Raw genomic sequence first — 27,525 nt, 5'->3', positions numbered from 1 at the left:
TGTCTGCCATCTTGCTCGGTGGCATCGGAGCTCGTAGCTGGCTGTCCTTTCCGTCTGAAAGAACAGGGTGCGCGCGTGCGTGCGCAGAGCGCAGTTTCTGACGCAACGGCACTCCGTAATCCTCGCGACTGTCGGTCTCTCAACGCCCTGACCGCCACGCACGGGCAACGTGACGAAGAGCCTCGCTCCTGGTATTGAGGCGAGCGGGTGCCGCAGGTAACTCAACGGTCTGTGTCGTGGATCGAGTATAGCCATCCTTAGCCTCAGCGTTCGCTAGAACTACGGCACATTAAAAGAAAGTGCTGCCCAAAAGGCTGCTTCGAAGCGTCACTTGAGTTCTGATGAGCAACGTAGTTCTACAGGAGCAGCGCGTGCGAAATATATACAGCGTGCGAAAGTGCAGACGCACAAGGAACTCGTAGAGCACCTGTTCAATTTTGCTGCCAGCAACGGCGCTCCGTTTGTATTGGCTTGTGTGGGTGCGAATCTGAATAAAGGCGTCGGTGCACGCAGTGGTTATAACCACCTTCGGCTCCGGAGAGAAGGTGGGCGTCCGTGACAAACCGTTACGTGGTGTAGCGCAGTGGTTGCCTGCCATAATGAATGGAAGCATGCTTTCTTCCTGTGGGATCTATCGGAGACGTGGATCTTCAGCGACGTAGGGATCATACGTATCGCGCGTGTGATTGTTCTTGTATACGCGGCGTGTTTTCGACGCTCTTGGTGCGGATGCCGAACGAGAAATGTCCTCGCGACCTTCATGAGCAGGACGAGGTTGGATCTCGCCCCCAGATGTCGCAGTTTCACGCGTTGCCTCGGCAATGTCCGCAGGCCGTGCGCCGAACAATGGCTTGGTTTGGATCAGAAGTCAAGGCCTCTGGCGTGGCGACCTTCTACGCAGGCTTCTTTGCGACTGGCCGTTTGCGCACGGGCCTTCCGTTGACGTAAGAGAGCCTTTTCAACGACGTTCGCTGGATATGGCGCACGTATCTACAGCTGGCCCATTACAGACTGTACAGATGTTATTGTCTCCCTCTCTGGACGGGAAATTGCTGACGGGAGTTTGTCCTTTTGCCGCAGGCGAGATCAGTTAGGGAATGCGCAGTGGTATATAGGAAAGGAACGCACGAACAAAGAATGCAAATTCGGTACACCCCATGTACAAGAAGACTGTAGCTTTCTTTACACGAAGTAGACGCGAGCGGGCGAGTTCAGAAGTCGAGCTCATCCAGCCAAACCTGAACGCGTCTACATGCTTCTTGTCAACCGAGTTGTGTTAATCAACCCACCCTTGCGGGTGGGTTGACCAAACTCGCCTCGGCTCTCGTTCGGCTCGATCAGCTAGCGTGTACGTTAATCCGGCGACCAGGTTTCGGTCCGGCAAGCCGACCTGATCCGGCTTTACCGGGGTTTATGTATGCGTTGTTTATAGCATACATAAATTCCTTTTGTGTTTACTTAGTTCTTTTTCTGGGAAATACTTTATCTCACAATAATGTCCTCCAGTAAAACCGATGAGTACATTTGAGGTGTATGATGGAGGTCGACGACGTTGTAGCCAATGATCAAGACAAAACTCATTTGACTGCATTTTCAGAGACGATCGCTACGTGGGCAAGGATGTTGAAGGTGGCCGGAAGGGGAACTATGACTGGCCAAAGAAAAGGAGGCGAGATGCCGTCAAACACATTCCTCAATGCTAAGAAAAAGCTAGAAAGGCTGGGCAAGCAATGAGAAAGAAAGTGAGAAAATAAAACCGGAAATGTCCTCGCGCTATTCTGCCGGAGAAGTCCGGCATCAGCAGGGGTCGATGATGCAATTTTCCATTTCTTCGCGCGTCTATACAGGCAGTCAGCCCTCCTCTTCACTTGCTATGCGCCAGTTATATTTTCCAAAGCCCGACTTCAGCGTATCCAGGTGCGCTTGCATATCCGGGATGTTATAATAACGGTCAACTCATGTCTGGGGAAGGTTATCGCGTATCGCTTCATTTTCGCGCTGATGACGATACTTGTTCTACTATGTTGTCACCAGGTCACGCGGCTTTGAGGTCATGCAAGAAGCATTCTCGAAGTTGACCACATAACGGAGTATTCGGGTACACAGCTAGCTTGAAGAAAGCAAGAAAAAGAAAAGAAGAAGAAAGCAAGAAAGAGAAAGAAAGGACATGAAAACAGCAACAATATAATAATAACCTCGTTAATATCAACGACGAAGAGCGGTTATAGAAGAAGATGGCATGTTGTCCAGACGAACATTTGACACTCCGTGCAACTCGGGCGCCCGTCATGCGTCCGTACCCGAAAAAGATACCGTGAGCTTCCCAGGACGATATCCGAACCGCAGCCATGGCGGAACCTGCGAAGTCGGACGCGCGAAGAAACCCGAAATGCGGAAGTAGTTTCCCCCACTTCACGGTCGACTTGTGCGCCCGGCGGAAAGTGGCGAGAGAGCGACAGCGCCTTGCCGAGTGTTTGTTTGTCGGGGCGCCGTTTCGCCTCGTTGTCGCCGCGCGCTCCCCCTGCCGCCGCCCGTGCGCGTTAATGGAGTGCGCTGGGCGAGCGAGTGAAAGGGGATTCTTACTCTCCTTTACGTCATTTTTTCTGACTTGCGTTGGTGAGAGGAGGTGTTCGCGTTCAGCGCGAATGTCGGCGCAGCGGTGCGAGGGCTGTCGAATTATAGGCGCGAGTGAGCGACTTTTGGGTCGAATGGAGAAGCTGGGAAAGTGACACATGCATAGTAGTGTGTACGCACGTGCACATAGGCGACTTACACAGCGGCACAAGCGCGTGTGAATGTTACAACGAATTGAGGCCCTGTAGGGAAGTAAAAAGAATACTGTAACTTTCATTAATTGCAATACGATGGAGATGAGTTGCGTCGTGCGCGGGGCGCGTCTAACTGTGGTTTCTCCATATGCGGGCGAGTCTTCGCAGCGAAATGAAAGAAAGAAAGAAAGAACGAACGAAAGGAAGGAAGGAAGAAGGAAAGAAGAGAATAAAGAAAGGAGATAGAGGCGAGGCGGTACGTTTAGAGGTACTTTATGAGTTTTCTATTCTTAAAGATTGCTCAAAAGCTTCCTTTCGCGCATATGCATCATTTGAAAGAGGGGCGGTCGTTGATGTATGGAATTATTTAAATACATAGTGCGCAAAGATAATACGTCATAGAGAAACGTGGTTCCTGGTTAACAACTCTCACTGCTCTTTTTTTTTATGCACTCTGCATATCCGCTGCGCTTATCAATGGGCAGCTGTTCCACTGTGCTCTTATTGTCGTCTTAGTGGCCGACCACCATTTATGAAACTAATTTACATAGTTTATTATTGTTGCGTCTGCGTGACGAAAAAAAAATAATACAGGTCGTTCTGACTTTCTATCTGTAATGGCTGAAAAAGTGAGTAGTTATGTGAAAATAAATGCACACATTTCTTTCGTCTCTGTGACTGAAGAGAGGACCGAATGGTTGGGGGGGGGGGGGGGTGTTGTAAGCTGTTATACCTTTTAAGCTTCCTGCTGGAGGCACCATTCATTTATACCAGGTTTTTGTACGCTCGTCACGAATGGTGGCGTCGCATGACTGCATTTTCGACAATCTTGTAGCTGAAGGAAAGTTTGGAGTGTGCCTGCGAATGGGAATACAACACCTGTTGAATAGATATATCTTAAGAAGCCAACAAACAAAGACACCAAGGATAGCATAGGAGAAATGACATATGCTTATGAATTGAAATAAAGAAATGACAAATTGATGGAAATTAAAGGGGATGAAAAAAAAAACTGGCTGCAGGTGGGGAACGAACCCACGTCTTCGGATTACGCGTGCGATGCTCTTACCAGTCGAGCTGCTGCGGCGCCGTTCTCCCATCCGCCTTCTGGGGTACTTATGTTTATCTACTATAAAATTAAACCTGGGAGTGTTAGCCAGCGCCACACCTCACGGCCTTAACGGCGGATGTGGAACATGCTTTTTGGTCGTAGGCGTCACATGTACGTGATGTTTTTTGTAAAGACAACTCGTGTGATGTGAAGGGAAGACAACTCGTCAATAAACCCACACATGCTACCTGAAGGCATCAATGTTGCCGGATTCGAGATCATCGTAATGTAATGAACGAGAAGAACGGACACAGAGAGGTCCAATTTTTTATGCCTTCGGGTACCATGTGTGAGTTTATTGACCAGTTGCCTTCACCCAATAAGTTCACGTACACGTGACGCCCGCGGCAAAAAGGATGTTCCACATCTGCCGTCAAGGTTTGTGAGTGGTGGCACTGGCTAATACTCTCAGTTTTAGTTCTTGTAGGCAAACCTAAATACTCCAGAAAGTGGATGGGAAAACGGCGCCGCGGCAGCTCGATTGGTAAGAGCATCGCACGCGTAATGCGAAGACGTGGATTCGTGCCCCTCCTGCAGCCAGTAGCTTTTTTCATCCAACATTTCCATTCATTTGTCATTCCTTTTTTTTTATTTAGTAAGCAAATGCAATTTTCAGTATGTTGTCCTTGGTCTCTTTGTTTGTTGGCTCCTTATGATGTTACCAACAAAATTCGGGCGTTCCGTTTCCTTTCTTCTTGTTGAAGAGATAGACATTAGAGAAATAAAGAGCGAACAGAAAAAGTAGCAAGGGTGAGTGCGTGAAATTTTATGAGACTAGGATTTGCGCGTGGAGAAGGTCGTGTAGGGATAGAATAGCAGAGAAAAAAAAAGAAGAGGGGGAGCACCAGAGAGAAGCGCGAAGCCGGCAGTGTGGTCGTCAGTCCAGACGAACAACTTCGAACCGGCCGTCCTGACAAATTAAGCTTGTCCATTTGCTTAAAGCGCCGCAGTGTGCTTCCCTCGTTCCAAAGTCACGCGCGCGCAAGCACGCTCACGGTAATGCTCAAGAAGGGATGTTGAGATGCGCACGCAGATTACAGACGCACACCGGAAAATCGGGGCTGTCAGTCAAGCTAACGATAAGAGCGCATGCGTCTACGAAGGCCTCGGCCTTGAAGAGCAGATGTTGGCTTTTCTCTGAGACACGCCTGGCGACAGGCGAAGCTGCATGCGGCGAGGGGATTTGGAAAATCGAAGCGGGTGGCCGCGAAGTCATTAGCGTTCCCACTGTGTCAACTTAAATTCACCAGACAGACACTTGTGAAGCTGGCCTGACAACGCCTTTGGTTCCTGAAATTGGGATAGGACGAGAGAGAGAGAGAGAGAGAGAGAGACTACGAAGAGAGAAAATGCATCGGGTTAGCAACCCTACACTGTCTACAGAATGGAAGGTTAAGCAGGCTATAGAAATATAGAATATAAAAGATAAAATATAAAAAAATAGAAGGATAACAGAGAAGATTCTCTTAGCACACGCGAGGACAAGTAAAGTGTCATGCGATTAACAGGGATGACAGGGATCACACTGAGCTTAAAGAAACACAATAGCGTCTTCAGAGCCTTGCCTGGCGCGCCGATAAACAGCGCGATCTGCGTACCAGTTTCTAGTATGCAGAGAAGGAAAAACAAAGGCCGGTCGTCTATTTGTTCTAATAAGTAAGAGATTGACTGCAGCTCACGAAAGGGGATAGGGAAGAAATAAGCTTCTATTGTGGCGGCTAGAACAAAGAAAAAATATGGCAGATCAATATTTTCTTCACGAGATAACGACGTTCGATCCTGGGGCACAACCTTCAAATACGACGGCAAAAAAAAAGGGGGGGGGGGGAGGAGGAGAGAAACTTGGGAAAAAATGAATCTTTCCCCACTACAGATAAGCTTTAGGTTCGCACGTTGTCAAGTTTCCAACAGTAGGTGCAGTACATCGGCATTCATTGTTTAATCCAGCGATGCGCAACTGTGTCTCTCGTACTTACGTAAGTTCGCAGGGAAGTGATTCGTAGGAAGATAAGAAAAAGAAATGTATTCTGGGAAAAAAAAAATCTTTGCACGTGTAGTCCTGCTCGGAGTGTACATGAGTTCTCACGCGCTAACTGCGTAACTATTTTCGCATGCGATTCACGAGCGCTTGAGACACGATTAGCGATCGGATTTCTCAATTCTCCAGCGCCAAGAAGAAGAGCGCGCGCGCACACCTTTCCCACGCTTAGCAGCGGGCAACTGTGGTGGCGCCATGAATGGCCACAGGTTCTTGCCTGTCCTTAGGCGTCTGCGTATAGTTTCTATAGCGTTCTTGAAATGACCGCGAACTTCTGTAACCCTGCCCACTCGAAAGAGGTAGCGCAGTGTTTTTTTTTTCTTTCCTTCGCTGTTGTAGTCCTAGACGAACTTTTCGCGTAACGGCGATTATCTTTTTTTCTGGTGAAATGTGAACCACTGTACATGTAGCATGATCACTTCCGTCGCGGCGATGTCGGTTTCTGTCGTCCCGACGTTTTGCCGTTACGACGTGCGAGGCCACTTCTGTCGCGACTTTTACACGAAAGTTCGACGTCAAGGACACACGTTTTTGGTCGAACGTCGGGACATTCCCGTTCGTCGTTTTCAACCGAACGGTCACACGGTTGGCTACCGTGCTGGGTGCCATCAGAAAGATGTGCGGAAAATCGTTCTCCGCCGCTTCATTTTTTTTTTGTTTATTCCGTCGCGCAGCTCTCACAGAAGTTATCCTTGTTGTGTTCACTTCCTGCTCGGCATAGAGCACTCATTGTGCCGTTGCGCGTGATCTGATGAAACTTCGCAGAATGACAAGACTCACCTTGGGCTCTCCTTTCCCGTGAGACAAAGCATGCGCTTCACAGGTTGTGAGGCACTTTCCGCCATCCATGTCTGAAATCTCCTACATAGGAATGTCGGGCGCTACGGGGGTAGAGGGGTGGGGGGGAACAAAGAAAGAGAAAGATGGAGCATGAAATTGAGATGCCGAGCAGGTGTTTAGAGGCTCGCTTCATTGTAATGAACGTGCAACGTTATTACGAGTAAGTAGCAACTCATAGATATGTTCAAAGGACGATTTCTTGTAAGGACGCGAGAGTTGCAACATCATTTGCCGAGGCCCTGCTATAGATACAGCGCCTTCGAGCACTCAACGGGGTGCTTGTTCATTGCACAGCGAAAGACCAGTGCGCATAACAGGCATGGACGGGAATCGGGCGTTGCTTATGTCGCACCACCGTCACCATTTTTTGTTCTTATGAGCCCGCGGACAAAAGAAATATGTATCCAGCGTATCAGCTGTCGCAGAGTATCCAATTGCATCAACTATGGCTGGCAACAAACTTCTATACGAGAGACGAAGAAGAAAAAGAAGAAAGACGACTCGGCTATAGAACTTTCCACGGCTAACTTTTTCAATGTGGCACATCATATTTAGATTGTGACGTCTCGGCTGCCGTGCGCGCGTCGCCTTGCACGCTCTTATTTACCTAGGTGGCCTTTCTTTGTAATAATCATAATAATATTTGGGGTTTTACATTCCAAAACCACTTTCTGATTATGAGGCACGCCGTAGTGGAGGACTCAGGAAATTTTGACCACCTGGGGTTCTTTAACGTGCACCTAAATCTAAGCAAACGGGTGTTTTCGCATTTCGCCCCCATCGAAATGCGGCCGCCGTGGCCGGGATTCGATCCCGTGACCTCGTGCTCAGCAGCCCAACACCATAGCCACTGAGCAACCACGGCGGGTGGCCTTTCTTTGTATTCTTCAGTTCTCCTACACAAGTTTGCGATTTCGCGCGCATTGAGACGCGACCTCGCGCGCTCGACAGCACCTCGAGTACCTATACACCTCCAAGGTGGGTGGAGCACGCCCATAATGCTATAAAGAAATGTGTGACCGACGGTGCGGGATGGAAGCCTTGTCTTTGAGATCAATGCTCTAACCACTGGGCCACGGTCGCACGCATGCTTCTCTCGTGCCAAAGTGGCACTTTAAAATGCATGGCGCGCGCTTCACGTGTCAGTTCCCCCCCTTCTTGCCTAGTGACATCTAGCGCTTTGAGAGATGTTAGGCTGCAATGCCGAAGGCAGTGCACTCTAAAGTGCAGGCGAACTGCAGTCCACCTCGGCAGTGCAGTGCACAGTGCAGTGCAGTCCACCTCCGAGGTGGGTGCAATACTTCAGATGTGGGGGGATGTTCACCTATAGTGCTATATCTAATTTAAAAAGAAAACTCATTTTTGTCTTTGCAACTTTACCTTCCTAACTGGTGTTTATAAATAAAAAAGAACAAGAAAAAGAGGGGGAGGGGGGTCGTAGAGACCTTGTCAAGGGCCACCGGAACAATTTTTCAACCTTGCGGCCGAGGCTGTAGAGTGCCCCAAAGGAGGTCTCACACTCAGGTTGCGCTCCACAGCCTTGCAATCGCAGCCGCGCCGGCGCCACGCAGTGGGGACCCGGCATCTGTTCGGATCGCTTGCGAAGTGCTCCTGTTACTTGCGTGCGACAGTGACAGCCACCGTCGTCGTAATACAAAGCGACGCAACCGATCGTACAGCGTGGCCGTTATGCGCAGACCAAAATAACTGGTTGCACGGTGCCGTCGAGGGGTGCAAGCCAGAAATCAGCAGGAGAGCCGGTCTATAGCTGCGTGACACTCCGCGTAATCCGCGATGGCCGTAAACTGAAGCGCTTTCGGACGCATGCGTAGGCAAACAGAGGGGGGGGGGGGGGGGGGTACACAGAAAAGGCGCGAATACGGTAACGATGTGACGCGACCGGGCCAGCGAGTCGCATATATGGCGAGTTACGGCATTCATGCATAGGTCGCGCCAGCATGGCCGTATTATGCGGGAACACTCGACGAGGTGTGCGGCCTGTCTCACCTCGAAGAGGCTTTCTACACAGCAGAAGAGACAAAAATAACGAGATGTGCATCACTCGTTCGCCTTCTCCGCGGGCGTCCTGCAAGAAAGCATGCAGGCACGCACCAGCACACATACACACACGCATGCCTTACACACGGACACTGCGGAAGCGCAGCGGTCTATCAGCCGTGCTTGTCAGCGCCTCGTATATTTTTGTGTGGGCACGATTTCGGGTGTTTGTTTGCGTGGGCTTGTCGCGCGGTCGGTTCGTTAACGCTGCGCGATACGCGAATGGGTCGAAGTGTCACTGCAGCGCGGCTTACATGTATACTCAACGCAATGGCCGCGCACGCCTAACGGACCGCACCGTACAGTGGCCGCGTCGCCCTACTTTCGCCTGTTTACGTGTTTACTCGTTCGCGTGGCCCCCCGCCCGCCCGTCTTTGCGGCGTGCAGCCAGTCAGAGGAGGAGAGAGTTGGGCAAATCGCTTCCGGGGTCTCTGTCAAAGCGCGGCCTTCCGATGCATGCACTTAAGGTGGACACGTCACTTACGGCCCATTGAGAACGCCTGCCTCACGTCTTTCGTGCAGGGCGGGAAGCCGTCTGAGTCGCTCATCGGCCGCACCACGAGTCGTTAAGAATAAATGCTCGAGGATTTGCGAAGCTGCATAGCAACACGCTGTATGGCAACACGCAATATGCGCGCTGCTGAAGAACTGAGGATGTATGAGGGCCACTTTGGTTCTCAACCTGCGCGGAAAGAAAAGAAAATAACACTTGAATCCGAAAATTGAATCCGAACATTTGAATTCGTCATCGTGTCATTTTAAAGCAGGGCGCAACCGCCGGCTAAAGATAAATGGAAGGCAATGGTTTGCATTGTAGGTTGTCCACAGGCTTTAATTACCAGTGTGCTTTTCAAAGGTCGCTTTGTAGAGGTAAACGAGCGCCGTGTCATTCCAGCGATGACTAAGCAATTTTGTACTCCTGCAGTGGTGCTCAGAACTGGGGTGTTTTGCGTCTCATCCTTGCGTATAGTATGATCGCCTTAACAGGATGTGTATAGCCTCAAAAATAACATCCGAGAGGGCGCCTCTTTTATGATCGGTACATAGGTTGGCCTATCCACAGGCCTGGCTTGCTTGTGCATGCACGTTTATGCTATCGGATCCTTCAACGTCACAGCACAAAACGAACGCGGAAGCGCGAATTTCCTGTCCGCGAACTGTTATGGATTCGTTTGCAAACTCTTGCTGGCGTATACCGTTATATAGACCTGACCCGTAGCTGTGCCTCACTGGCTATGGCTTCTCGCTGCCGAACACGATCGAGTTCCCGGGTTCGAAGCCGTCCGCGTTCAGCGGTGGGGTCGGAATGCAGCAAAAACGATGATCGTGTGCCGTGCATTGGGTGAGCGTTAAATGACCCAGCGGGGTCAAAATTAATCCGGAGCCCCTTCACTAAACACGGCGTCTCACACATAGCCCTTCGTAGCCCGTAGTGCAGTTTAGGGACGCATGGAACCCCGCAATCTTGAGTAATACCGACATCTGCACTCGAACAGCCAGAATGTACGAAAAATAGGGTGCCCAGTTCTAAAACTATACCGGACGCACTCTTTTTTTTTTTCGACTCGACAAGTTCTGCGTAACAAAAAGCACCCAAAGCCGGTCATTGGCGCTCTGAACTTATATGCGCGGTGTATTTGGCTGACGTGTCACTCTTTGGTTTTGCAAAGCCGCTTTCGTGCGTAATTTCTAGAGCTCTGATAACGCGCATGTGCGACAGAAGGAAAAGGAAACCCGTTTTATTGCTTTTCCTACTTTTTCTTTCCGTACCACTTCGCGGGCTTATTCGGATATTATGCAGCGATGTGTAAAAAAAAGAAGAAAAAGAAAAGAAAACACCGGATTCCGGGCCACAGTCGGGGCGCCAGCTTAGAGGGACTCGTCGCGCATGCCCCCCCCCCCCCCCCCTTCGTGTCACCATGCGCTGTGTGCGTCACGCGTATACCTTGGCCAGCCGGGAAAGTGGTCCCGCCGAATTTGAGGCTACGCGCGACGTGCGCAATCGTGGCTGTCCTGGACAGACGCGTGATCCACGAGGGGTAAAAAAAAAATGGGGGGGGGGGGGGGTGCCGCGCGGCGAAGCGGCAGTTGTTACGCGACATCTCGCGCGCTTATGTGTCACGTTTGAGAAGACTCCCCCCCCCCCCTCCCCCCATAAAAAACTAACAAACCTTGCGGAAGAAGTTCCGCAGGTTCTCGAGCTGCCGCATTTCTCACCACGCCTCGTTTTTGAACGAGAAATCATGCGCTCACACGCAAAAAAAGGAGAAAATAAAATAGTAAACCGGAGTTTTGTTAAGAGTTACTATAAGGGCCGCGTCGGCGCCGCAACCCAACTGTGCACACTACCTCAGTTTAGTGTGACCGTAGAGCGAGAAGTGGCTACAGTGACGACCGCCGATCAGAGGTTCGATCATAACAAGGTGCGTGTTCATCCGCGTGAGCACGCAGCTCGCTCAACCTCGCTGCTTCAACAGTCTCGAGCGCGTCCTCTAGCGTCATAGCGTGCCCGCGTAGCCACCACTCCACTGTGAGATTACTGTGAGGGGGAATAGTATCATCACTGAGGCGTGCGCGTGCGCGCGTGTGTGAATGCGCGTTCAATGGTTCATGCTTCTAGAACAACGGCTCACAGAATCTAAAAAAAAAAAGCATTTAGAGCACTGGAAACAACACTACCACCGGTGCGCCGAGACGGCCAACAAATACCGCTGTCCCATCAGATGTGTTCGTGCAAAAGCGAGAGGGGGACGGTCCTGTAGGTAGTCGTGTTCTCAACGGAAAGCTCGTTTTCCCAGTGGCCGAGATGTTCACTTGCCCCTACTCAAAAGCTTCGGTCGCGCGCAGTAAATTTCGGCTTTGGGCATATATCAAAACGTTAATTGAAAAAAAAAAACAAAAAAAAGCGCAGAAGGCGAGTGGATGGAGCCCCTAGTCCAGGGCCCCACTGGCTTGAGGGCAAACTTCTCGTGTTGCATGCATGTCCCACGCTCGTGGACGAAGCGCGCTGTTTCTCGTTTAACTTGTTCTGCCAGCCAGAATTCTTTTTCTGATCTGCGGCGTCACAAGATGGGTAATATATTTAGAAAAGATAAAGGATGTTGTTCGTATGTTGTACATAAGCATTTTCGAGGGCAGGTGCTCACAAGGGGGTAGGGGAGGGGAGCTAGAGGAGGCACACAAACGAAGCAATTCTGTCCGTCATCTTCTCTCCCAGTTGGTCGGTTTCCCAATCTGGTCACCTGCACTTATGTACAGTTGGCGCCATTACGCGTAGAACGCGAATTATACGCTACTTGAATTGCGTCGATACTACGGAGTCGTCAGAGTAGCGTTATTTCAGTTCTCACTAAACCGAGCCAAGGCTATATATACACACGCGCGTCCAGCAGGAACTGGGAGATGAGAGCTTGGGAAGCATGCCTCGGCTTGCGTTGCGTCTCCGCTTTCCGTTCCATACGAACTTCGTGTCCTCGTGGCTTTCCCTATACGATTCGCTGTAGTCCTCAATCGTCCGCTCAGAACAGGGAGATCCCCACGTTCCCCAACACGGCGAAGCGTGCGACCGCTCCAGCACGCGACGTTTCGAGGTTGGGTGCTTCGACATTCGAGAGACTGGCCCTTGTGCGGCTGACCTCGAAGGAACGCCACCGCTTACTGAACGAAGAGCGCTGGCAATCTTCGCTCGTTGCATTGGGTAACGAAGCTTGGATAAAGCACGCGACAAGGTGCGCCGTCTCTTACGCTTACATACGGTGCGCAGGTACATGGCAAGTGCGTACGTTCAGGAAAGGTTGGCGCGCGTGTTTAGCTTGCCAGTGTTTCTCGCGATAGTGTTTCCTTCATTTTTCTTGCCCGCCTCTAAGGCTTCCGTTTTATGGTGTTCCTCAGGTTTAATGCGTGTCGCGTGCAGTTAGGTGTTCGAATTCCCTTTGCAATTGAAATTGACAGACCAGATGCATTTTAGCGTATAGACGCTGAATTCCCCACCTATACTATAGGTGTGGTATGGGTGAACGGATCTGTGAATAGCTTCACTTTCAATCAATCAATCAATCAATCAATCAATCAATCAATCAATCAATCAATCAATCAATCAATCAATCAATCAATCAATCAATCAATCAATCAATCAATCAATCAATCAATCAATCGGTCGGTCGGTCGGTCGGTCGGTCGGTCAACGGCATGTCTGCTTTTCAGGACAGTTTTGCAGCATTTACCCATCGTCAATCTCTCACTAAGAATGGCAGCTAGGACAAGGCTTCTGTGGCTAGGAAGAGTTGGAGGAAAACCTTGCCTAATCACAGAGCAAATCTATGCCACCCAGCGAACGGCAGCCTGGTGCTTCGGCTGACGGCATCGGTATTCATTAAAAAATTGCTGCACACAGCGCTGTGTAGATAAAAGAAGCGACAGAAGACAACTAAGTACGGCCCAAGAGCGAAAGCTTGTCGCTCATTCCAAGAGACCGAGAACGGTGTCGATATGCGGACAGGGCGTCGTATGGGTTGAAAGGCGGGAAGCACTTCGGCGCATATGCAAATAACCGTTCGGCGCGAGGACATTCTTTGCGATGCAGGAAGTATATAAGCGGCGACAATTATATAAGCGATACGATCACACTCAGCCTTGTACGAAAAGGGCCGGATGACCTAAAGATAGGGAGCGGCCGGCCAAGGAAGACAAAAAAGGCGGTGTGTTTCTAATAGAAGACTATAGCTTATACAGTATACAAGCTGGCGAAGAGGAATAATCGTCCGTGCCCTCGAATACTCGGTACAAACGACAATCACTAGTGCAATGACGCCGAGGAAGAACCGTGAGGAGGTCTTACACAGGGTGCGATGTGCCAGTTTGACCAGTGTATACGATCTTTTTTTACTTGCAGTCGCAAATCGACACTGAGTCTTCTGCTGCCCAGACGTACGATCGTATAGTATTGTTCCCAGTTCGCCTGTTCGAACCGAGCCACGGTAGAGATACACCTATGTACTCTGGTTCACAAGTGAGACGGGAACGGCAAAGCACATAATGGAACGACTCATGTACGAGTTGCGTGTTCGCACTGCTACATGCATATTGGTGCCAGAGGTGGTGTCACACCACACCAGATGGTGAAAATGGAAAAGAAACAACGTGTTTTAGTTCGCACTTGTTTTCTCGGGCTTCACTGGTATATACAATACGTTTTCTCCAGATCTCAACAAGATTTAGTGCTTGCAAGCTATAGGTCATATACAGCAATTGCCTAGCTGGTAAGCCGGTTGAAAAAAAAAATGAAGTTTAACCGCAAAGTACATTAGCACACTATACGTAAGCGAGCACTATATAATGGCTCTGGAGCTGTGGCCCACTCATGGCGAGTATCAACGTCAAACGAGATGTGTAACCTGGGATGTAATCCCAGTTCTGAATTGCTGACGCCATATGTTGTTTCGGCACGAGAACGAGCTGCAGTTTAGAACAGGTAATGGCGTGTACGCATCATTATACGGGCGCTCTCTAGGAATGATCGCTCTGTAGAACGGCATCGCATTGCATACAAGAGCTCCACGAACTTTTTTATGCCTTGATCGATTATAGTGAATTTCCAAACGCGCCATAATCCTGCGCCTCTCCAGCTTTCAGTGTTATATACAGAGGTGCTTCGGGGCCATAAGAGGAGACAGAAGCATAACATTTAAGGGATGGCGATACTTATACATGAATCTAAGTACGGTGCCGATACGAAGCGTACAGTGTGTAGGAAAAGACATTTATAGGTCATTTAGGCGAAAGTTTATCTTCTGCACTGTTATTTTCTTGTGGGAGGGGAGGGGGGTATGGCGTCACAATGCGTTTTTACCTGATGCCGTCTTCCCTCTTCAGGTCTTAATTGCGGGGTGTCCCGGGCATTAACAAAACAGTGTATACGATGCGGTCAGCTTACGATCTCCTTGTCCTTGCGTTTCTCGCAGACGCAATTTTCGTATCCGCTTTTCCTCGGTTGACAGAGTTTATGATAGGCCCACATGATAGGCCCGGGTGCAAACGAAAGAAATGAAAAAAGGAAGATAAAAAGAATAGTTAGGATAGAGAGGAAATGGTCGATCAGAGAGATGATCAAAACCGAGAGTGCAAGGAAAAGTCGGGCGCATTTTCACCGCGTAGATAAGGTGTCCAGGGACACGCAGGAAAGCGGCGCTCGCCACGATCGCTGCCATCGCTCACCTGATCACCCCAACTTGCGCACCGAAGCGTATGCGTCGTTTTCGCGCATGTTTGTGCTGATGTGGCCGGAAGCTGTGACGCTTGTTATACGAAGGGCACGACAAATGGGAGAAAGTAAGAGGCTGTAACCAAAGCAGCGTTAACGTTATGGACTGTACGGCTTCACAAACGGCAATGTCATTCAAGGACAAGCTGGTCCAGGACGCCGGCTGGCTCTGGTTTTGTGAAAGCCACCTTCTTCTTACACTGCAACGGCGCAGGAAGTGTTAGCCATGTTTATCTGTGTACGCACGCACTCACTCATGTGCGCACCTCTCCCCCTCCCCCCCCATTCCGTCCCCCCATCCCACATATACACGAAGCCATGCATATTGATGCAGTTTGCTCGGTACCGACATGGCTTGAAAAATAGATAGAAACATGACCTTGCTTTGAATGTAGTGTGTGCGGGCATAAAGTGTGAGTCTAAGCATCAGGCATGTCTTGCAGTTTGGACTCGTAGGAGCGTCGATTTGTTAACCTATTATAACCTCAACTGCACAGTACTAAATCCCATGAGACGAATTCCAGTATTACATAGGCTAATTTCACTTCATAGACAGACGCATATAAACACGGACAGAGACAGAGACAGAGACAGACACAGAGGCGGACATACTTTGCGGCAATGGCCCTTTGTTGGATGGCTGGTCCTGATTCAAAGATTGGTCACTTTTTCTTTTTGCTTGGTAGTGTAGTACACGTATAGCAGTAGTTCAAGGTAACCTCAACAGAAGCAGGCAAATTGTAATTTTGTCCTGAACAATCACTTTAGCGTAGAAACTTCCCCCTTCCGACATGGACGTTCATAGTATAGTGACCAGCGTAGCGTAGAGACTGGCCATGTCGCAGAAACTCGTGCATAAAATGCGAGGCCTCCCCGACGACTCATACGATTTGTTTCTTGTGGCGGAGGACCTGGCGCTTCTGTTCAGGAAACATTTATTACGGACTGCCGGCCGACTGTTTAAGGCATAATACGGTACCACTACATGGCCATCTACTTGCCTATACCTGCAGCCTCTTATATACAGGGACAACCTCAAATTATTCTGTTCACAGCTTACATCACATGGACTATTGGAACCTTTGGTAGCGATATCACGCGACGCTTTGTCCAACCACAACGCGTTAAGACCATTTTTTTTTGTTTACGGGAATGTTCTTGTCGAAGGAAGAAATAAAAGCGAACTGCGTGTTACCGATTGCGTCGTTGCTAACGCTTCACACGTTTAGCTAAGTCTGTTATGGTTGGTCACTGCAATGATAGCTGGGTCTCTTCTATAGCTAAACTCTGTGCTGCTAGATGGGGCCACTAACTCGACCGCTCACGCATACGTCACCGGTAATCTCGCAATCTGTAAATTGCAATACGTTTACTGGCAAGCTAATTAGACAGTCGGTTACGATAACAAAATTCTACAATGCCGTAACTCGAAGATCAAGGTCCACGCTCTCCTGACAACATTCTTCAAGTTAATGTAGGCGCACGAGTGGTCGACTGCTTTTCAAGGCCCGTGAAATGTCTATGGTCGCGTGCTAGGACTCCTTAACGGCGCTTTACAAACCTGCCAGTCTCCTCGAGGCAGTTTCCTAATCTCTTACGGCACTTACAAAATGCGCCTTGGCGAGGCTGTGAAGCAAGCGCAAGCATTCGCGTGTCACGGAGGCATTCGTTTCGCCGAATGCCTGGCATCTGCGGACGCGCTCGCTCTAAAGCCGCACAGCGCCGGTATAGCGCAGAAGGCCACATCTAAACGCTTCGTTATTGGCAGCTTGGAACCTGGCCATGACAGCGCCAAAGGGCTTAGCGCTGCTTACTACTTCAGATACGTCAGCCTTTTTCCGCTGATTGGCTACTTAACGGCGGACGGCGTTTTCCTCGCGAAGAAAGAATGTGCTGTTTAGAGTACGCAATTGCAGCCATACGCCGACGAGGCCTCGCTGCGTCTGATTCAGCCATCAAATTCAAATATTCATTTAGAAGCTTGCGCAGCGTACATTTTTTTATTTCCTTTTCTTTTTTTTTTCCCTGGCGTCGCACTATGGCTGTCGACAGCCATCTTGATGGGGACATGCACGCCGGTCGCGCTCGTCTATTGGCCTCGAGCTCCACCACTGGAAAAGCTGGCGCCACCGTCGGCGTGACGTGCCAGGAGGGATCACGTGGACATAGCGGCCGCGTCGGCTGCTTCGGGAGCACCGAAGCGAGCTGAAAACGAGTTTAAATTCCCTCGTACGCTGCGGTCCTCATTTAGTGGCGAAATTTTCCCCCTTCGAGTGTCTCCTTTACAACGCTTGAAAGCACTTCAATAGGTAGTGGCTGCCTTTGAAGGCGCGCAACATGGTAGGCTACTGCTCGGTGCCGCAGGGTCGGACGCACGCAACGGAGGCCGGTGTCAGCTTTTCACACGTAGCCGCAGGACAAGAAGCAGCGTGAAGCTTGGCTCGCGAAACATAAAACCGGCAAACATCGGCTACAACTCCGGTATGCAGCAAGCACAGACGCGAGGAAGATTTCTGCTACGGCGCCGGGTCAGCGGTCTTCGGAAAACGCGCACTGAGACGCTCGTCCCAGTCCGCTGCTCGACTAATGTCATGATGGTTTGGTCTATGAACTTGTCAGTGCTATAGATACTGGCAAGTTCAGTGGAGTGGAAAGGCAGCGGTAAGAAGCACATTTAAAGAAAGCATGGCATATGGTCATGTTTATGTTATGAAATAATGCACTGGATTACAAAAAAGGAGCAGCGGGAAATTGCACGCTGAGAACACCGATAAACATACAGTGCGACGCAACTCGCGAAATAATATTGAAAGTTCAAGGAATTTAGAAGAAAAAAAATATTGAATCGGCGCGACGGCACATCACAGTCCCTGTAGGCGTCGAAGTCTCTACACTGAAATTATTTTTGAACAGCTCTGATAGCGCCCACGCAACAATGGTTGTTTGGATACTGTCAAATGCTCATATTCTGCGGCCTAAAGCTCATGGCACGGTGCGAAAACGCGCGCGTGGAGAAAGCGAAACTGTGCGCGGACAAGCATGCAGACGCGCAGTCGGTCGCTGCGAATCTGCGCGATCGCTGCATTGAGGCTTCGTTCTATTACGCTCCATTTAGTTATACAAACACTATAAGAACATATTTCACATAGTTTGCTCTCAGCGTTTACCTACCTTTCACGCAAGAAGCTGGTTCGGGAGACTTCATCGCGGCGACCGCGCGCAGTGGCGTTCACTGTACGTATTCGGTAAAGAGATAGCGTCTGTAAACGATTGTATGCTTTCAGTTTGCCCAAGATTACTATTTAGACAGTAAAAAACTTCTCTCGTTTCTAAAGTACTTACAGAAATGTCCGGGAGAGCTCGCGCGTGGTGTTTTCAGTGAGCGCTGACAGCAAAACCTATGAGGAGCGCGCCACGTGATCCCTCATACTACGCCAGCGAGGCGCTTCCGATAGATGGCGACTCCGTAACTCCTCGCCGCCAATACGTTGGACCGTGAAAGCACTTCCTAGCGTGCGGCTAGCTTGTTAAGCGAGCGGCACCATGCATGACGCCGTTTTGTGACTGCCATACTCGCGTATACACGCCTGGCTAACCACTGACGTAAGTACGGGTATACTGAGCTTGGCTGGTAAGGAGGCAAAAGCAGAGACGGGGCAGCGGGAGGGGAACGCGTATTTGCCTGTAGTGGCAGCATGCAGAGCCTCAGCATGCGGGCTACGCGCTTGTGCAGATATGGCGGCTGCGTGCTTGGTTTCGTTCGTGACAGCCGCTGGACGATTGGTTATGCGTCCGCAGTGGTGGCCTTGCGTGACCTACCGGACCGACCGACGTAAACACATGTAAGACGCACTGTCCGCTGCTGCAGAGCTGGACAGTGCACTTGACGGCAAGGCCGCCCCGCCCGCCAGTGAATGCGACGTCGGTTTGTCTCTTCTGCGCCCTCGGTTGTGTGGCTCAGCGCTCTCGAGTGTTACTTGTCATAAACGGGAACGCGCGATTTAGCCCATCATAACGTGCACGGGCATATACCGCGGATTTAAGAACCGCGTTGTGTTGATTCGTGGTCTGTTTCGCTGTGTGAACTATAGTCAAGTCAAATCAACTTTATTCGACATCGCTTGCATATGCCTGGGACACAGGCTATAACTGGCTGAAAGCGTTGACTTGGCGGGCACCTGTTTCTCATATATATATAACGTGCGATTTCTAACTATAGACAAAATATCAGCAAATATATAGTTCGCAACAGCCCAAACGTGCACATGAAGTATTGTAGTGTAGTGTAATGTAATGTAATGTAATGCCAGCAGTGGGTTATCTGTTATCATCTTGTTGGCACAGTAGAACCTCAGCTCTCCTGCGCCATGAAACCTGATCTAACTAACTAGCCAGACGCACACAGTTGTCAGAAAGTTCTACAGCGCCTCACGAGGTCGATAAGGCCGTCACTGTATTTCGGGTTATATCGTTAAATTTTATACCTAGAGGAAACGGCTTTTGCCTCTGCCGAGACCTTACTGTTTATGAGATAATAAGGCAGATTCGATGTGTAAAGCACTGGCAAGGATAAGCACCCGCTATGGTATCAGGGGAAGAAACACGTCGAATACTTATAGCTGTAGCTACATTAATATGACGCTGCACTGAAATTGCCGACATAACAGCAGCGCCAAAAAACACACACACAAAAGAAAGGAACACTGAGAGACACGGACAATCGCAGCGATTGTCCGTGTTGATCTGTCAGTGTTCCTTTCTTTTGTGTGTGTTTCTGGCGCTGCTGTTGTGCCGGCAATAAGTGACCAACTCGCCCAAGATCTCGTTTTGCTACACTGAAAGTCTATGTGCCTCATACGGGTGGCAGTTTGTTACCCTGACTGTAGTTCCTTCGACCCGTTCTCTTTATCGAGCTCAAACGGGCTAGCCGCTTTCCTTCCGTCGTTCGCAACATTGCCTGGTGTCAGCGAAGGTGCGAACCAATTGCAGTTTCGTTCCTGTATACTTCGGCTTGCTTCGACAAGCGCGCAAGTTGCCCGGCAACCTATGCGCGGATCTATTGGCTGTGTGCACGCGACGCCCATGTACGTCGACATTCCACTTATCGTGAGCATTCGTGCATCTCGATCGAGTTGGCCTTCCTCTTACTGTTCCTTTTCTTTTAATTCTCTCTCTGACTGCGTATAATACTTGTGCCCTTTCGTGTGTGTTAGAGTGTATGTAGTATGGTTGAACAGCCATCCGAAGGCACGGAAAGAGTTAAAGGAGCGCTGCCCAACATTTTCCTCGTGCTTCGCGTGTGTGTATACAAAGGAAAAGCGCCTATACATATTGTATTGTGTACAGACGAGAGAGGCGCGCATCTCGGGCTGCAGCGCGCCTGAAGCGCACCACCGTCCTTGGAAATCTCTTACATCATCGATTCCACATGTTCTTCGCCGTGGTCGCAGTTTTCCTTCGGGAGCACCTTTTTTTCCGCAGCGCCGATTCGATTCTGCTCCCTTCCTGCTTGGGCTAGCCACGCTGCTGCCCGCGCCTCTGTGTTGTTTTGTTTTCCGCGCTGGACACACTCGAGAAGGAGGGGAAGAAGAATGAAAAAAAAGACGAGGCGTCTCAAACTATCCGTCGTCTTTTCCGTGCGCTCCCTCCAAAATGAGTCCACGTGCCTCGAAGAGGAAAGCACTAGAATGGTGCTGCTGGCTGCCATTATCAATCACTAAGGCATTATAATCGTGTTCAACGCTTTACCGCGGGCGCCCGGAATGCGCCACCATACACTCTGCTACATATCGTCCGTGTGGCGAGTGATTCTGCATGCGGTACCATGCTTCGTACCTCCACTGCTATTCACGTGTTTTTTTTTACTTTTCCTCTGATATTCAGTGTGCGTGCCTGCTTGTGCATGCATGCATGCAGGAGGGTGCAGAGTGGTGTAGAAAGATGCTACCTTACTGAATTATTTCTCTGTAAACACTGTCTGTTTGCTGCTTTGTTATTCAATGTTTCACTATTCTCGTCGGCGCTAAAATCTTATGTTTGCTTTTCTTTAATGAAAGACTTACCAAGGACGTGTAGCTGTTTGGTTAGGCTTACGCGTCAACAAGTGCCTAGTTTAACATGATCGCCAGCCATCATCGTTCACTGCTGCTGCCACTTGTAAGAAAGCGTTGTAATAATAATAATAATAATAATAATAATAACAATAATAATAATAATAATAATAATAATAATAATAATAATAAATACTGACGTAGCCAAATGTCAGCTACGCGCGTGTCTGGTGTATACCGCGGCGCTCATGCTCCTATGGCACCTGGCGTGCAGGGACGGTAACTGGAGTTCTAGTGCGGAAACGGTATTCCAGAACGTTGTAATACGTCCGACCAGCGCTCGGTGCGACTCCTTGAAATGCTCCACTCCGCTCGCCAGACTGCGGTGCTGCGCAACTAAAAAAACCCTGTCGTTTCCAACCGTCTCGCGCAGGCATCGGAATGGACGACACGTTCGTGCTGCTGGCCGCGTGGAGGCGCACCAGTCCTCGCAAGAGCGTGGTGGAGCGCATGGGTGAGACGTACCGCGAGGCGGCTGTCTCGATCACCATCACCTCGCTGACCAACTTCATCTCGTTCTGCATCGGCGCCATCACTCCGTTCCCTTCGGTGCGAATCTTCTGCATCTACACCGCGGTGGCCGTGCTGTTCACCTACATCTACCAGATCACCTTCTTCGGCGGCTGCATGGCGCTCTCCGGATACGCCGAGCGCAGGAACCTGCACGGCCTGCTCTGTTTCCCCACCATGCCCAAGTCGCAAGCCGGTGAGTGCGCGCTGTATTAGAGTTTTAGCGTGTCCGGTGCTCCGGCAAACGCAAGCGGACTGGGCTTTTTACCGGGTGAGCAGAGGCGTGAACGTGAACGTTCTGCACGGTGCAGCCACCTGCAGGTAATTATGCTGCGTAATCGCGTTGCTGCCGGAAATTTCCACTAACAGCGAATAGAATACGCTTGGTTGCCTGGTTGAATACGCTTGGTCTGGCTGAGCTCTGCGCCACCAGGTGGCTGCACCGTGCAGGCCGTTAAGGATCGCACCACCGCTCATCCGGTAAAATGCTCCGTCCGCTTGAGTTTATCGGAATACCGGACACGCTCAAACTTCATATTAGAGAGCTTTAGCTTGTCCGGTATCCCGGTATACGCAGTGTCGTTTGCGTAATATCGGGTTACAGGGCTCTCGTAGCGTCATCTTGTGATGCTTCATCTAACCCCAATGCCGCATAGATACGTTTACGTGTTCCACGAGTGTTCTTGCCGAAAAAAGACAATAAAAAGGACGAAGTGCTCCCACCTCTGCCGAAAATTTAGATCCATAGCGAAGTAAAATACACTTGATTAATATATGCACCAACAGCTCTATGTTTGTCTGAACTCTGCACCACCAGGTGGCGTCACGAACTCGGCCGCTCACATTTACGCCACCGCTAACCCGGCTATCCGCAGCGCCATTGCGTATATACCGGAATGCCGGACGCGCAAAATCCCTCTACTGTTTACGAAACATCCCACCACCGTAGAGGTGTGCGGCATCAACAATGCTAGTAGCGCCTACTTGTGATGCAGAGTTTAACCTGAGAGCTCGCCAAGCTAATACTGCAGTAACCTGCCATATTCTGCTTAACTGCTCCTGTAAAGCATTGCATATAGAGGCACGATGATTAACGTACATTCGTTTTATAGCCTTACTTCGACGAGAGCGCTCGCGCAACACAAAAATGTTTCAAACGCATTGTAGCTGGACAAAGGGCCGCTACATGGCGCTAGCAGCCTTGCTATTGCAGTCCACGGCTCCATCAAACTGCAAACGGTAATAAGCTTACACACAAGCTAAAACTCTCTGTTTTTAATTTGTCAGTATCCGTATTACCGTTCACGGAATACCGGGTTACCGCAGACGTAGACTTGATGCCCACGTAAGATGGTGCCATCCTATGTGCATATGATAGCGCCATCTCCGCGTAGTTTACCCAGTTTGAGCACAAAGCTATTAAATGCAGGGAACAACAATATTGTGTACTCTGCCGCTGTTGCAAAGCGGCAGAGTACACAAGTAACATAATCAGTGACATAATCATTAACATGTAGTCTTTCTTTAGTACTTCTCGTCGACGAGAACACCCGCGTAATACAAAAACGTTCCTAACAGACTGTGGTTGAACAAAGCGTCCCGAGATGACGCTTCCAGTGTTTCTACTGTGGTCCGTGTCTCCGGTAACATGATGTTCCGAATAGGGTAATAGGTATGCGGATAAGCTAAAGCTATGTTACATGACTAGGCTTTGCATACATGCAAGCACGTACGAATGAACCGACATACGGACGGACGGACGGATGGACGGACGGACGGACTGATGAAGGTTGTAGCACAGGTGGGAAGAGCATGTCGGTTTTAGCGGACGCGGTGTGGCTGCATGGTCATTCTGGTGTCAGGAGCACCGTACACTGGCACCGGAACGCCACGGGCTGCTCTTGCTGTGCACAACGTGCGGTACGCTTCAGGAAACGCATACAGCGGCTGCCGCTTTTAACCAGAAATGACAATGCACTCGTATGGCCGCTTTGTTCTACATCAGCTACTTGATGTCTTCCCAGTACAGGTTAGCCAACCGGAGGTATTCTCTGGTGAAGAGTCCTGTCTATCATTTGCTTTTGTCTCTATTTCCCGCTTGACGTCTTATTTCATTTGTCCTCATTTTAGTTCTTGCGCCTTTCTTTTTTATTTGTTCTACTTCTCCGCCAGCGCCTTTTAGCGATGACGTGATAGCCGGCTCCGTGGTAGCCAAATTTCTTTCCCGCGTCTATGCAAATAACAAACTAGAACAACAACCTGACCTATATGCGACTGCACGAGAAACTGAGAACACACATAATTCATGTCGGTTCTGTACAACGAAGCACGTAGCTTCGAAGCGTCGAGAGCACAAGGTCGCGGGATCGAATCCCGGCCACGGCGGCCGCATTTCGATGGAGGCGAAATGCGAAAACACCCGTGTGCTTAGATTTAGGTGCACGTTAAAGAACCCCGGATGGTCAAAATTTCCGGAGTCCTCCACTACAGCGTGCCTCATAATCAGAAAGTGGTTTTGGCATGTAAAACCCCATAATTTAATTTTTTCGAAGCGTCGCAACAATTCGCGAGCGCTCTGCTTCGTCAGCGTTTCTAGGCTCTGAGCATCACCTCAACTCCTGCCGTAGCGAAGTGTCATCTGATTAACGTCAAACGCCGGGATGGCTTAGCGGCTATGGCGTGGCGCTGCTAAGCACGAGGTCGCGGGATCTAGTCCCGGCCGCGGCCGCCGCATTTCGAACGGGGCGAAATGCAATAACGCCCGTGCGCTAATGAATCCCACGTGGTCAAATTGAATCGGGAATCTCTGACTACGACGTGACTCACAATCGGATCGTCGGTTTTTTTTTTTTTTTCACGTTAAACCCCATAATTAGGTTTAAAAAATAAAGGAACTGGTTTCGTATCTCATCAATGTGTGTGCGATGGTGTCGCCGTTTTGCAGGAGGGCGTTCGTGGCTGTTCCGGGCTCTGTGCACGGGCGGCCTTAACCCAAACGACCCGGACAACCCGCTGGACAACCGGGAGCACATCATGATGACCTTCTTCCGCGACTCCTGGGGCGGCCTGCTTAGCCTGTTTCCCATCAAGATTCTGGTTATCCTGGTTTTTCTGGTGTACCTCGCCATCGGACTGTGGGGATGCACGCAAGTAAGTCCGCCTCCCAAAAGTGCGCGCCTATGTAGACAAAGTCGCAGGGAGTTCATTCTGCGTTGCCGCTTGAGAAACCCTTTCCTTGCGCGCGCTTTCCACAGTAAGTTCGCAAAAACAAAAGCAAACAAAAAAAACGAGGAAAAAAAACCTAGCGCGCAGTTCGTGTTTGAGAGTTTCGAAATCCTTAGCCGTTCGTTGAATAGGTAGATTAACTATTGCGTTAATCAAGCAGAACAACAAAAAAAGTGAATGGGTTCTTTCACAATACCTATAAACGAGTAAAGCGTCTGCGTATCTGTGAACTGAGACGTCACCTTTAAAAGCCTGACTTTAAAAGCCCCCTTATCGTTACACGTAAGGTGTTCAAATCCGGTTAAAGTTACTATATAATCAAATCACGTTCACTGAAATATTATCCTAAAGCTTTTTACAGCCATCGTTAACATCACGAATCGAATATATTCGGATCGCGCCAACACGTAAAGGCATCTCCAATTAGTGTAAAAAAAACCGTGGTGAATAAGCTGTGATGTCACAAATCGCAACAGAAGCCTATGGAACCGATAGAGAAAACGTGCTGAGAGTAACCTTTGAAGTTTCTGTGCAGCTATTGAAATTTCTCTTCACAGTGCTAATTTCACCCTGAGCTATACCCGCCATAGCTCTGGTGTATTATGTTGCCTTTATTTGTTCGTGGAGCGTTTTCGGTGAACATTAATCGCGGACTGCAGTGCTAGATAACTTCATTATTGACGAAGAGATTTTCAATGAACATCTTTACTGTAAGATCGACCAAAAAGTTCGAAAACCACAACAACATTGCACTGCATTCCACATTGCTTCGCAAGATATCGCGGGTTCCTCTCCTTTCTTTTTTTTTCTTCACCGCCAAGTTTTGAACAGAGCGTCAAAGAATTCTAACTTATAACAGGCCTCAATAATGGTGCCATAATGACTTCGCGATGAAGAGCGCACACTTACGCGTTCTAGTTCCAAGCAAGCGACGCGAACTTTAATTAAAGGAGGCCTGAGCCGGCTTGTGTTTGCTATGCTATATTTTGTTGGGCTAAGCGATGACGGGTTACCGATGCAGGGTGACACCGGAGGTTGAAGCTGAGATATATCCTCAGACGAAAACTTTCACTTTCTTCAAAACTGCGCTATTTTGGGAGACGACGTAAACTTGAAGACTCCCACTGACCATGAAGCTTTTGACGCGATTGGAATAGTGGCCTAAGAAAGGGCAGACTTCGTCAAAATTGTGTCTTGCCTCTGTTCATGTCAGAATGACAAACTCCGTGTTTTTACCACGAAAGTTCTTCCGAGCGCATATTAACGTAGCGGTGTAGGCCAATGGCGAGTGCGCCTCGGATTTTCTTCGGCTACCTCCCTTCAAATTAAGATCGACCATCTGCAAAGGAATTAAATTGGTTATATCGGTTCGCGGTTTATTGCCTCGCTCTGTCTCTCGGAGTTCACCACTACATTGCCAACTCATCAAAACTAGCCTGGCGCTCTTTGGTCGCACTTGGCACAGGCGCCATAAAGCCCCATATATTACCTTACTACTTCTATAGTCGAGCCATATGCCTGAGCTCCCTATCCTCGAGGATTTGTTACTACGGCACTACCTAACGAGCTAGCTGTCACCAGTCAAGGAAGGCGTAGGGGTATCAAAGTGTTTTAGTTTAGACAGCACTATCTTCACTCCTTTCTTCACGCTCGTAACAATAACGAAAAAGAAGAACGAGGGAAAATGAAAAGAACTCATAACACGCCACCTGCTGGATCTGGACCCGCTATACCTTCTATGATACGGTATCATTGAATGCCACTTGTCGTACTGTAGCGTCTCGTTTCCACTGGTTATGCCATTGCGGCATGGTAATTCACGTTGGCGTAATCACTGCAAAACGCGTGACTTTCCAGTCGCTACAGTCCTTCCGCATATTTGTTGAGTTGCAGCCTTTACCTCCCGTCTTGATCGTCCTCATCTTTCCCCCGAACGACAGGTCAAGGAAGGCTTGGAGCGGTACAAGCTGGCCATGGATACCTCGTACGCCCGCGACTTCTTCAACACGGACGACAAGTACTTCAGGCGGTACCCATTGCGGATACACGTGGTGATGAACAAGACGCTGGACTACTGGAATCCCGAAGTGTACGACAAGCTGGAGGAGATCGTCGGAAACTTCGAGAACAGCAGCTTCGTCCAGAACACGGAGCTGACCGAGTGCTGGTTCCGCGAGTACCGTCGCCAGACGCTGGACGGTCCCTTCAAGGGATACTTCGGCCAGTTCGACCTCACCGATCCCCACGACTACATACAGGGGCTCAGGTTCATGCTAAGGTAAGCTATTCATTGACAACATCTTGTGAACACACCACTGAGCCTCCGGGTTGCTACGGCAGCACTGTGTTGATGCACTATATACAAGACGACATACTTTTTAATGAAATGATTAATTTTATCCACGCGGTTCCTTGGAGGCGTTAGGAGCAGGCGTCTGTCAAGTTGGTGGTAAATTCACTGAAATGGTGCACGGAAGGAAGAGAAAGGGGTTGCGCGCCCGCCTGTCAACTTGGGGTTGAATCTGCCACGTGGGCAACTGTTCAGCGTGGCGTACAGGAAAAGTTTTCAGATTTATCGGAATGAAAATTATTGGTTCATACTTCTC

The 27,525-nt window shown here is 49.6% G+C and overlaps 1 protein-coding gene across 1 annotated transcript in view; it reads left to right on the top strand.

Annotated features, from left to right (window-relative positions):
* The window catches only part of Ptr (patched domain-containing protein), a 112,475-nt gene that overhangs the window by 81,157 nt on the left and 3,793 nt on the right, over positions 1-27,525 (top strand). The window contains exons 2-4 of the mRNA XM_070532284.1: positions 21,558-21,890; positions 24,639-24,844; positions 26,860-27,197. Coding sequence (XP_070388385.1) covers positions 21,558-21,890; positions 24,639-24,844; positions 26,860-27,197 — 877 coding nt within the window. The remainder of the gene's footprint in view (positions 1-21,557; positions 21,891-24,638; positions 24,845-26,859; positions 27,198-27,525) is intronic.

This window comes from Dermacentor albipictus, chromosome 1, assembly GCF_038994185.2.
Source record: "Dermacentor albipictus isolate Rhodes 1998 colony chromosome 1, USDA_Dalb.pri_finalv2, whole genome shotgun sequence".
Lineage (NCBI taxonomy): Eukaryota > Metazoa > Arthropoda > Arachnida > Ixodida > Ixodidae > Dermacentor > Dermacentor albipictus.
Note: the sequence above shows the minus strand (reverse complement) of the source record. Positions and strands in the feature narration are given on the sequence as shown.